At 41.9% G+C, this 11,919-nt stretch overlaps 1 protein-coding gene across 1 annotated transcript; it reads left to right on the top strand.

Annotated features, from left to right (window-relative positions):
- Nucleotides 1-543: 543 nt before the first annotated feature.
- LOC135482666 (uncharacterized) lies at nt 544-11,569 on the top strand. Its single transcript, XM_064762917.1, has 5 exons — nt 544-1,198; nt 7,470-7,637; nt 8,363-8,489; nt 9,174-9,398; nt 9,954-11,569. The coding sequence occupies exons 1-5, from the start codon at nt 651-653 to the stop codon at nt 10,140-10,142; spliced, it is 1,257 nt and encodes a 418-aa protein (XP_064618987.1). The 5' UTR covers nt 544-650; the 3' UTR covers nt 10,143-11,569.
- Nucleotides 11,570-11,919: the final 350 nt, after the last annotated feature.

The following is an 11,919-nucleotide window of genomic DNA, read 5'->3' as shown; positions in this document are numbered from 1 at the left end:
CGTGTTTTGAGTTTTTTCTGCCAGTTGGCTGAAAACAGTGGAAATATCAAAGTCTGTCTAATTTGTCGATTAAAAAAAAATTTCCGTGGTCAATCACCAATTTCCATCGCACCAGTTACTCGCAAGACTAACCCGTATATCATATCCGAATTTCAGTTTCACTACTTGACGCATTCTTTGATGCGTCGCGGTCAAACATTGACAATTTAACTGCTAAAAGGCTTAAAAAATCAATTGTGGTCTTGTCTCACGGCAAGGACTTTGTTTTTCCGATAGGTGTCTCTTATATCTCGCTTTATATAGTTACAACTGCGGCTTTTCGTAACTTTATCGTGCCTTTAAGAATTGGGTTCCTATGGTAGACTTACTCTGTCCAACATTTGCCTATACACGTCGAATAACACTAACAGTTGCTCAGCTCCGGACTATTATGAACTTGCCGCGAAAATGCCGAGGAAGGTCACATGACGGACAAAAATAGATTCATATGAGAAACTTGCATAAATTAACAAACCCCTCGCTTGGTATTTCGAATTATGGTGAACTCGCTGTTCCGCTCTTCATGCTCTTGTTTTGTAAGGCTACACATTGCCTTTCTTCATCACTTTCGTGTGTTTATCGTGGGTTACCATGCTGTGTTATCACCAAACATGAATGATGGAACAGTGTCGAAAAAGATAGGTAAAAAACGTACAGTAGGAACTGCTACGGACTCTCAGGATCAGCCGATGGATGATTCGGGACCTGCGTCTTCTCCGATATCGTGTTCACAAAAAAGCGTGGAGGATGAAACCACTGCAACGAGTTCGACTTCTTCACAAGATTGCGAAGTTGAAGTATTCGGTGCGAGAAAGAATAAAATAAGTACAATAAAACTGCCAGCATCGGCCAGTTCATGGAAGGATGATACTTGGTGGGCTGATGGGGACGTGCTTATGGGGTCTCCTCTGGAGGTATTGCGCATAAAATACGATAGTGAATTCATTGACAATGGCGCTGACGACGAGGATGACTATAAGAGGATATTCAAAATGGCCAATGTGAAGATCGACCAAGACCTGGAAGAAAAAATTAACAAAAAACAGGAAGAAATGACTAAATGGTTACCCGAGAAGTTCAACATCGAAAATCTGGACTTCGAAGACACAGAAAAATTGAAATTAAGCATGAGCTTCCTAATGTATATAATGGATAAAAGGTAACATTTTGGTCCCTATTTCGATCGGCCTATAGGCCTAGGCCTAGGCCAATATAAAATATTAGGCTATATTAAGCCCGCAGCACACTAGCCGCCAAGTTTGGCGACAAGAAGCGTTCGGCTGACGCCTCTAGACGTCAAAGTTGGCAGCCAGTGGATCCCGGTCAGAGTGTAAAAAGTTGTGGCTGGGGCACAGCAGGAGTTTGAAGACAGAATAAGACGACGACGATGTCAATCAAACTAAATCGTAATATTGGAAGCAACTTGACAGATCATGGATATGCTAAGTTTTACATGGGAACGTCAGTGACGTCATCAAGCTATATTTAGATATTGTTACATCCTCCTCTTTTTGAGAGCTGATGGTCTTCATCATAATAGTCCACAAGTCCAAGAGTCTTTGTTTCACTGTAACATAACACTAAGCTCTCTGAATATCGAATACTGTCTTATAGTAAAAGACAGGGCAAGAATTACCAAAACTTATCCCAAATAAAGTTTTAGATCATCAACAGAATCAAAACATTCGTGATAACAACATCATACCATAGAGTCCTAGAAATGGTACAAAGTCCTTGCTGGAAGAAAATAATAGAATACCAATTGGCATAAGTTTCAACGCTTTAGAAAACACAAAATAAAGAATGCACAACACTACAAGTGCGCAGAACGATTATCAAAAATATGAAATTTGAAAACACTTTCCTAGTGGCACTCACTAAGGGGAGAGGTTCCAGAACATCACCCTTTTTTCACTTTTAGCACTAAACAACATTAACACTTTGTTGGCCACATTAGAATTTTAACACTTTCCAGGCCGTATCGAATTTCAGCGATTTTGTCACAACCATGATTTTTAGTCACAATCATAGTCCCTGAATTTTGACGGAATTTTCACAACTCGGCCTGATCTAGTAGTTTTCTCAGCAGGTGGCGGATATGCTGGCGCGCGAACTGCGGATTGTGGTTCCTGTGAACCAGCGCTAGAGTGGGTAACATCGCGGTTTTGCGCAGGCACATTATTGTCCTCCAATCCAATGTCGATGTCCTGAGGGATCACAATCGGGTTTTCCTTCGTCTTTTTGAGGTGGATTCTGTTTCTTCGGAATGATTGACCGTCCTCGGTCTCGATCTGATATGATCTCCTATCCAAACGTTCGACGACTGCAGCTTTTTTCCACGATTTTTGTCCTAGGCGGAAAGGTTTCATCCTAACAGTATCTCCTTTGTCGAGAGGGGGTAGATCCTTAGCAGTTCTGTTGAAGTAAACTGCTTGACGTTTTTGATTCAGCTCTAATTGTTGCATTTCGTGTTTGGTTGGTGGTGGAGACGGCTTGAGTAATGTACTGGTTGTCGGTACAATTGTCCTAGTTCTCCTACCAAGCATGCGCTGTACAGGACTACTGTCAACACCTTGTGTAGGGGTGTTTCTAATGTTCAGAAGGGCAAGATATTGGTCTTCTCCAGTTTTCTCAGTTTTGCGAAGCATTTTCTTTGCGCTTTTTACGGCGGACTCTACTTTTCCGTTTGCTTTCGAATTGTATGCGGAGATTGTGAAATGCTCGATGCCAAAATCTTTGGTGAATTTGCGAAATTTGTCTGAGGTGTAATGTCCTCCGTTGTCAGATACGATTTTCTCTGGGATACCGTACCTCGCGAAATGCGCTTTCAGTTTCTTTATGACAGTTTTTGAGTCCTCAGTATGCAGACGATCAATTTCCCAAAAATTTGAGAAGTAGCATATAGTGATCAAGTAGGTTTTTCCTTTGTAGGAAAATAGATCAGTCCCAACTTTTTCCCAAACTCTACTCGGAACATCATGGCTTTGTAGTGTCTCGTTAGGGTGGGAAATTTCGAACTCACGACATGTTTCACAGCGTATAATCCATTCTTTCAGTTCTTGGTTCATACTTGGCCAATACATACATTCGCGTGCACGGCGTAGACAAGCTTCGACACCGGTGTGTCCGATATGTATGTAGTCTTTCATTTTCTTTCTCAATGTCTTAGGCACAACCAGTCTTTCGCCTCTGAATATCAAACCATCTGTGACTGCCAATTCATCACGTATGTCAAAATACGGTTCTGCGGATGTGGGCAGTGCAGATTTGTCCTCTGGCCAACCTTTCTGAATGGTTGCCTTCAAAACGTTCAATGCCTCGTCATTGTCAGTTTCACTGTGAATTTCCGATACTTTATCAGGCGGAACAGTCAGACAACCAAGAGCATTTACAGTTTCGAACATTCCTTGACCTCCTTTCTCCTCGAGGAAGGCTCGGCTAAGCGTATCAGCCAAAACCATCTTACGGCTTTCCATCCACTTGATATCAATGTCATAAGCTAAGGCACGTAGCAGCATGCCTTGAAGACGTTTCGGAGCCTTGTCAATAGATTTGCGGATTATTGACTCTAATGGGCGATGATCAGAGTTCACCGTTATTTTACGACCATATGTGTACTGATGCCATTTCTCCAACGCGAAGATAACAGCAAGCATTTCTTTCTCGATGGTCGCATATCGAGTTTCACAGTCAGTCAGGGCTCTACTAGCGTAAGCTATAGGCTTTCCATCTTGCAGCAGGGCAGCTCCGAGGCCCTTACCACTAGCGTCACTTGAATCACAAGTTCCTTGGATGCACTGAAAAATGCAAGCACAGAGGCTTTACAGAGAAGCGTTTTGACACGTTCAAAAGCCTTGTCATGGGCAGGAGTCCATAACCATACAGTGTCCTTGTGTGTGAGATCAGCGATAATTTTCATCTCCTCAGACAGTTTTGGAACATAGCGCGACAAGTAGTTAACCATGCCACGTAGGCGTTCCACATCAGCTTTGCATTGAGGTGTAGGCATTTTCGTAATGGCCTTGACCTTTTCAGGGTCAACACGAAGACCATTCCTACCGACAATGTGTCCGACCAATGGAATTTCTTCCAGGGAGAACTTGCATTTCTCAAGATTGAGAGCGATGCCAAGCTCATCACAGCGTTTCAAGAATTTTCTCATGCGCTCATCATGCTCCTCAGCGGTAGTTCCCCAGATAGTAATGTCGTCGAAGATAATCTCGACACCCTCAAGCCCTTCAAGTGCTTGAGTCAAGCGTTTCTGAAAAATTTCACTTGATACCTTAAGGCCAAATGGCATGCGGCGCCATCTATACCTATTACCAAACGGGGTTGCGAAGGTTGTGAGCAGACTAGACTCATGGTCAAGCTCACAGTGTAGAAAACCACTTTTAAGGTCAACAGTACTGAAGAAACGAGCGTTAGTAAGTTTCGGTAGCACATCGTCCAATACAGGCAGTTTGTAGTGTTCACGTTTCAGAGCGTTATTGAGATGCATAGGGTTAATGCAAATACGTAGCCTACCATTACGTTTTTCGGCGATAGCCATTTGACTCACCCAATCGGTGGGCTCGTCCACAGGGGCTAGAATTCCTAGATCAGCCATTTCATCAATTTCAGACTTGACTCTGTCCTTCAGAGCCTCAGGCACATTATGCGGTGGTCTCACGACCGGTTCAGCATTCGGTTCCAAGGTTAGATGTACCTTACCAGGCAAGGTACCGACTTTGCGATAGAACACATTCGGAAACTCGTTCACGAATTTAGAGACAGCAGCACCTCCTGGCGATACAGAATTCACTTGATCGAAATTATCGTTGTTCACGGTAATCAGGCGCATTTTTTCAGCAGCTTTTCTACTGAACAGAGGAGTTAAATCCTCCTCAACAATGACACAATCCAGACGAAACCGTTGTCCCGTGGCTGGATTTACAACATTCACTTTGCATTTGCCTAGAGCATTTAGGCCAGACGAATTCCACATTCGAAGATGAACGTGTTCCTTGCGGATTTTGGAATCAGGTTTCAGATATCGTTTTGGTAGAACTGACACAGTAGCACCACAATCAATCTGGAATCGAACTTTCGAATCATTCAGCAACATTTCACAGTAGATTGCACGAGAGTCAGGAGCAACAGCGTTCACATCGGCCACATTTACACAACCGATAGTGCCATCGGACTCCACGTCAGAGCCAGATTCAGACTCGCACATAGCATGTACTTTATGCCTTGACTTTTTCTTTTTCGAAAGACACATTTTCGAATTCGAGAAGTGGTTGTCTTTACCACATGATTTGCATGTCTTGCCACTAGCAGGACACGCAGACTTTTTCATAACATGTTCATAGCAGCAGAATCTGCATAGCTGCTTTCGAGCGACATGTGTGGTGCCAGTCGCACCTTTGCGTTGATCAGGTTTCCTTGTAGACGTACCACGCGGACGTGAAGAGCGAACAGCATTTACAGAAGAACTGTCCTCCGATTTCAAAGCTTTAATATGCACGGAAGCAGATTCAACAGAAAAACAGATGTCAATGGCCTTTTTGAGGTCCAAGACTTTTTGCGATATGAGTTTCTCTCGCATCTTATCATTCGCGACTCCTAGCAAAAGGCGGTCCATAATGAGTTTTTCCCTCATACATTCACAAAACCCACAGGTTTTTGCCATATTTCTAAGTTCACTGACATATAGTTCAACAGATTCCCCAGCGGTTTGATTACGACGGTTAAATTGGAAACGTTCGAAGTATTCTTTCGTAAGGCCTACAAAATGTTCCTCGAACTTTTTCACAACAACGTCATGTTTCTTTTCATCGCCATCTTCGGCAAATTTCATGCCATTATAGATCTCGAGGGGTTCAGTACCAATCGAATGCAAGAGTAGGGCAACTTTATATTCATCGGTTTCCTTGTCTAAGCCAGTGATTATGAGATAGTTCTGCCAGCTTTGTTTCCATAGTTTCCAGTTTTCCACGACGGCTTTCTGACCAATGTCCAGAGGGGGTGGTGGCGACACTTGGGGTCTTACACGGGTAGAAGGGTCAGCAGCAGGAGCAGCTACTACGGGGTCAGGCATCTTGGTTAGAGGTGAGGAACTTCAGCAGTTCATAAGAGACAGGATACAGCGTCCAGACAGCAGGGTTGACCACCAGTAGCACGTGTGCACAGATGCACAGACGAATGTACAGCACAATGTACAGCAGAATGCACTGCGACGATTTCGCGCCACAACATGCAAAAGTTCATCAGTTTTCAAAAGATCTTTTTGATCACTTTCCGACCACTTCTTGCCACCAAACTGGCTTCCTTGGGTTGCTTATTTATTCATTTAACATGGTTCACGGCTGCCACCATGTAAAAAGTTGTGGCTGGGGCACAGCAGGAGTTTGAAGACAGAATAAGACGACGACGATGTCAATCAAACTAAATCGTAATATTGGAAGCAACTTGACGGATCATGGATATGCTAAGTTTTACATGGGAACGTCAGTGACGTCATCAAGCTATATTTAGATATTGTTACACAGAGCACACCTGCCCAGAATTGGCGTCCAGTAGCGTCTTTTCCACCACTTTAACCCATCCTGGGCCATGCAGCGGGAAATCATGTGACATCAAGACGCAAGCTGATTGGCCATAGCCTCCCCGCTGACGCCAAGTCAGGCGGCCATCCGTAGCACACCTGGCTTCTTCTTGCATTCAAACGCGGCGACACGCGTCAAAAATCAAACATGTTAGATATTTGGCGTTTAGTTGCGGCAAGTGGCGTCGGGTCGCGTTCGCCGACGCCGTTCGTAGCAGACTAGGGATTTTTCAGGCGTTCAGGACTCTTGCGCTAAAAAAACGCCTGTAAACACCGAAGTTGGCGGCTAGTGTGCTGCGGGCTTTAGGCTTTTTCAGAATTTTTTGAGTGAAAGTCCGTCTTTTCTTATAACATTGAAGAAACATCCCAAAATTTAGAAGAAACTGCAGAAAAATCACAGGAAGAAAATTAAAAAAGTGACCATCGTGGGATTTGAACCGGAGACGTCAGGGTCTGAGACCAATGCTGTATTCACTGGGCCACAGTGCCCTTTCTGATCGTAATTGGCCTAAACTCGATCTTACGAGTGGACCTTTCGTTAATGTTATACTTCAAAAGCATATTTTCATATTCACCCAGGGTACTAAAAGCCATTGATAGTTTATATAATCAAAGATGCATGCACTGTCACTGTGGCCTTAGTGTAAACTCTAAGCTGTGACTCGGCACAGTTGTCTGAGTTGAGAGAAAAACATTTTGGGGATCACGCTAATGGCCATCAGCCAGGTCAACGGGCTTCGCTGACAAGTCATGCAAGTGTACACTTTATTTTCAAGCCTGTACATGAATACGCGGCAGTTCTGCACTTCATAATTCATTTTATTTTTCTAAAATTCTTTTTCAGCAACATGGATCAACAAGGGTACTGGATATATCATGGATGTATGGCATACCTTAAAAGACTGAAAAGTATCTTTGAAATGTGTTTAGCCCAACCACCTGCAAAACCTGATGAACAGACCTTCACTTGGCTTTTCTGTACATTTACACAGATGCTATCAATTGATTTGCCGTAAGTTTTTCTTTTTTGTACCAGATGAGTACATACATTTCCTGTACTTCTGTTGCTGCAGTCAAATAAAACAGCAGTCATAAGTCATTCTATAAGGACCAAACTTTAATCCAGGAAATAGCTGTTTACATGTGTATTGTAAGGGACATTCCCCTGATTGTCAGGCTGCCAAATTTTTGTAGAATGATATTTTTATCAACTTTTTTTGATTGATCTGTCTGTGAAAAAGATGATTCTGTGTGATTATATTTCTGCTAGGTTACTGTAGTCTTACACTAAAGTAGCGACACAGGCAAGACAACAATGGATACAATGACAATACATGTAGCGTAACATAAAAGAGGACACAAGTCCCTGGTCTACTTGACTATGCATGAAAAATACCCTACAGCTTTAGAACAGTGTCATGAATGTTATATTATTTGGAGCCTCATCAATCATCAGTGGACTAATATGTCGAGCAGCTAATGAAGCAAATGGCCGAGCAGGGGGTGGGACTGGAGGGGGTGTCCCCCTTGTGTTTGAAAAAAAAGTCTGAATGCCTTAGATGCTATTTCCCAACACTTGAATTGTAGCACAACGGCCTTTTGTAGTTGACATCATTCACCAAGATGCTGGGGGCCAAAAAACTAACCAATGTTAACCAAACTCCCTTGACTTTTGATTGCAGTTTCGCACAAATCGTTTTGTATTTGATGTAGAAGACCTATTTGCTATTATTTCAGTTCCGGCGGATGTATGCCCCGTTCCTTGAGGGTGTGTGGTAATGATGTGAAATCTATCCCTGATTTGCGTATGCTGAAAGTTGAAGACATGAAACTGAAGGGATGTTATGAAATCTCTGTCGTCACTGTAAGTGTTGGTGAGGTGAGAAAAAAAGAAAAGTCTATTTCATCATTGGTCACTTGTCAGAAACTGGTCACAAAAAGTGTCTCATGTCACACTTTTGTCCATGACAACAATGAACTTCCTCTTCATGAATTTACCATCTTGACTTCTGCAGCTTATTTATTTTTAAAGATATTTGGATCACAAGGAAAATGTATTAAACTAGGAAGACGCCCCCCCCCCCAAAAAAAAGCTCATTGGCAGAGATATGTGTTTTAACTTTTTGCAGATGCTACCTCAGACATAGAAAAAGTCTCATACTATCATCGATATTTCTGAATAAATATCTGTAACAAAGCTAAGGTGGTACAAATATACCCCCAGTACAATTAGGCTACAGTACTGTCGGCTGTTTTCTACACTGAATGGGGCTATAACTGTACCACTTTACCTTACCAACAAAATTCTAAAATTCCCTTTATGCAACAATATATTAAGAATAAATGATGAATAAATTTATGACGTCAGAAATAGCAACAATGAAGGTGTTGCAAAAGAGAAACGTATTTCAACAATGTAGGGTCCTGACCAAATGAGAAAATTTCTCGTGCAGTCTGGATATTGAAGATATCATCTGGCAAGACTCAACTGACAATTCTAGTTTTCGTTGAGGATAATCTGCTCATTTTTCCTCTAATTTATATTCAGGTGAAAAAACGCACTGTGAGTGTAGTGAAAGATCAGGAAGAACAATCTGATGCAGCAGGAGATAACTTGATAAAGCGACGTCGTCTTGACAAACTGAAAAACACATTTTCAAGTGATCTTCGTGGACAGCATGCTGCCGAGTTATTAGTTGAGCTTCCATTTTCAGCTGTGAAAGGTTATAACAACGACAACCTTATCTTTGGTTTGGTCATCCAGGCAACAAAGGTAAATATTTTTTGCAAAACTAGCCTGTGACTGTATGATATGATATGGTGTTCTGAGGCGTTGTTCATCATCCGTTATATAACCACCAGAACTATTGTCCTGAATCCTTCTACACTCATAAAAAAATTAATGGACAGTAGTATTTTTTGTGCTCTCTGGTCATTAATCTTGCATAGTTTAGGACTGTAACCTTCTAACTTTAGAGTAACTGCCCCAGAGAAGGACAGTATTTGGAAAAATGAGAAATGGATCTCTCACAAAAGAACCTGATTTTTTGTACCATAACCTCAGTGCTCCCTGGATGGCAAACAGTTGATGTTGAAAACCAATCCGCAAGCCCCTTCTTAAGTATTAAAGCTGAACTGCATAACGACGCCCACAGTGCTGGTCGCGAGAATTTTTGCTATTGCTCATGCCTAAAAGACACGTCTAAAGTCGTTCAGATCATCACAGAGGCCAACGCCCATTCTTGCTTGATTTCACTAACCTTTAAACTCCGGGACAATAGGGTAGGTGTAGGTGTCGATTAAATGTTTTTTTCTTCCTATTTTATAGGTCAGTCTTACTTGTCTAAAGATGACGAAACACCACCTGCAAGAGCTGCTTGAGGAGACAAGTGAAGTAAGTCCTTCACACAAGGCGAACATTTTTTACACTAGGCCGTATGATATGTTATGTGCAGAGGATCGAAAGCACTTGGTTTACATTTTGACAACTTTGGCTAAGCTTGCTGGTCATATATGAATACTGTAGCTGAATACTCAAGCCCTGTTCGTATGCACATTCCTACAATGCTGTGTTCTTTTTTTAAAAAGGAGCTGTTGGCTCCGTGTGACAGTATACGTTTTAATACCAGTGTGCGTAGTCTAGCTCATTTATTAATATAAACACCTACTTCAAACGTATCATACGATATCTTGCCAACTCATACACCAAATGCAATACGGTTTTTAGCATATTCTCAGAAAGCGTCCTGGGGACATACCCTAATTTGTGATGTGTGAGAGACCATTTTACTTATGATCTTGAAACTTATTATACCTTGGACTGAGACGTTAATTATGACATAACAAACATTAAATTCATATCAATATGAGCTAGACTGTACATTGTGAAAATAAAAAATTAACGAAGTGGCTATGTACACATCAGACTGCTGTGTACGCATAAGCAAGTTGGTTGCATGCACAGCAGAGGCAAATTAACATAACCGCATCATCAGTGCTGTCAGCTGGAGACATTCATTTTTGAAACTTTGTTGTTCTTGTCTTGACTTTGTGGTATTCTCAGACTGGTCAGGAAGCAAAAATCCTGTGCTATTCTATTCAACATTTGGACCTGCTAAATTGTTGTTTGCTGAATCTATCTCCTTGATTCTTGAAACATCAGGTGACAATGGTCCCGTTGCGATTTTTCTGACCCCATTCTACATCTGGCTATGACCCCCAAGTAACTGAGGCGTATGGAGCCCCGGTTTTTTAATGGCATGTATGCCATAAAACCAAAAAAATTTCCTCCAGCCAGCGAAGTCTGCTGTGTACTCTAGACAATGCACGTGCCTATACATTGTATACACAGTATGTTGTGTATTCAAGAGAAAATGTTGCTAGGATTCACAGCAGGTAGCATAAAATCGGAGGCGGGGCTTTATAATGAGCCTAATGAATATTGATATAAAACGCTGTGAACATAAAATTACTGTCTGTTGCATAAACAGCATGCTGTGTTCATATCCTCTTCCAAAAATTAATGTTCGTTCTTATATAGTGCTTTATACGGTACTGCCTCAAAGCGCTTTACATTCATCCCCCAGCCTAATCCAGAAACCTTTCTGTAGAAACCAAGAAGAGCCCAGTCCGTGCTGCTCTTGGACATTTCAGGCCAGTTGAAAGTACTGAGTGGCACTGGCTGAGCCTCAAACCCAGCACCTTCCGATGACAAATCAGACGCTCTTTCACTGTACCACTGCGCTTCCCGCGTACCTCTCATTGGAAATTTTACCTCTGGTGTCCCTGTGATCTCAGCATGTTTTTGGTTATTGAAACTGGCCTCTGGCGAAACCTGGAAGCTGCACTATTTCCTGGTAGGTTGTATTACATACATTGTGTTACCTCAACATAATCATCATATTTTGATAAATAAAAATTAAAATGAATTCATTTGATATATCATATTTTGTTCCTTGTTCATTAGTTTTATCTTGTTTGTTTGAAACGGAAATGTCTCTTGCACGAACTGCAATTTGTACATAAGTCTCCACCTAAAACCTTGAAGCTGTGTGAGTTTTTTAAGGATTTTGCAGATTCGACAAGGAGTTGAAAGTTAATTTATTCCTGCAAATTGGTTGTGTCTTTGTCCTCAAAGATGGATTTGGGATAAATGGAAATAAAAGTTCAAAAATACTTTGGAATCGCTTTCCCTGAGACTTCGAACGTCGACACAGCTTAAGGGGTGTTGAACAGGATGACTCCGAAAAGTATCTGAAGGGCCAGACATGGAGAAGTTCTGTACGACTGGCCAG

The sequence above is a fragment of the Lineus longissimus genome, chromosome 2 (assembly GCF_910592395.1).
Source record: "Lineus longissimus chromosome 2, tnLinLong1.2, whole genome shotgun sequence".
Lineage (NCBI taxonomy): Eukaryota > Metazoa > Nemertea > Pilidiophora > Heteronemertea > Lineidae > Lineus > Lineus longissimus.
Note: the sequence above shows the minus strand (reverse complement) of the source record. Positions and strands in the feature narration are given on the sequence as shown.

What these genes read in the sequence shown, in the direction of transcription:
- LOC135482666 (XM_064762917.1), top strand. Translation starts at nt 651, where the DNA reads ATGAATGATGGAACAGTGTCGAAAAAGATAGGTAAAAAACGTACAGTA. An exon ending in ATGTATATAATGGATAAAAG is followed by an intron (nt 1,199 to 7,469) that starts GTAACATTTTGG and finishes ATTCTTTTTCAG; the next exon opens with CAACATGGATCAACAAGGGT. An exon ending in TGGTCATCCAGGCAACAAAG is followed by an intron (nt 9,399 to 9,953) that starts GTAAATATTTTT and finishes CCTATTTTATAG; the next exon opens with GTCAGTCTTACTTGTCTAAA.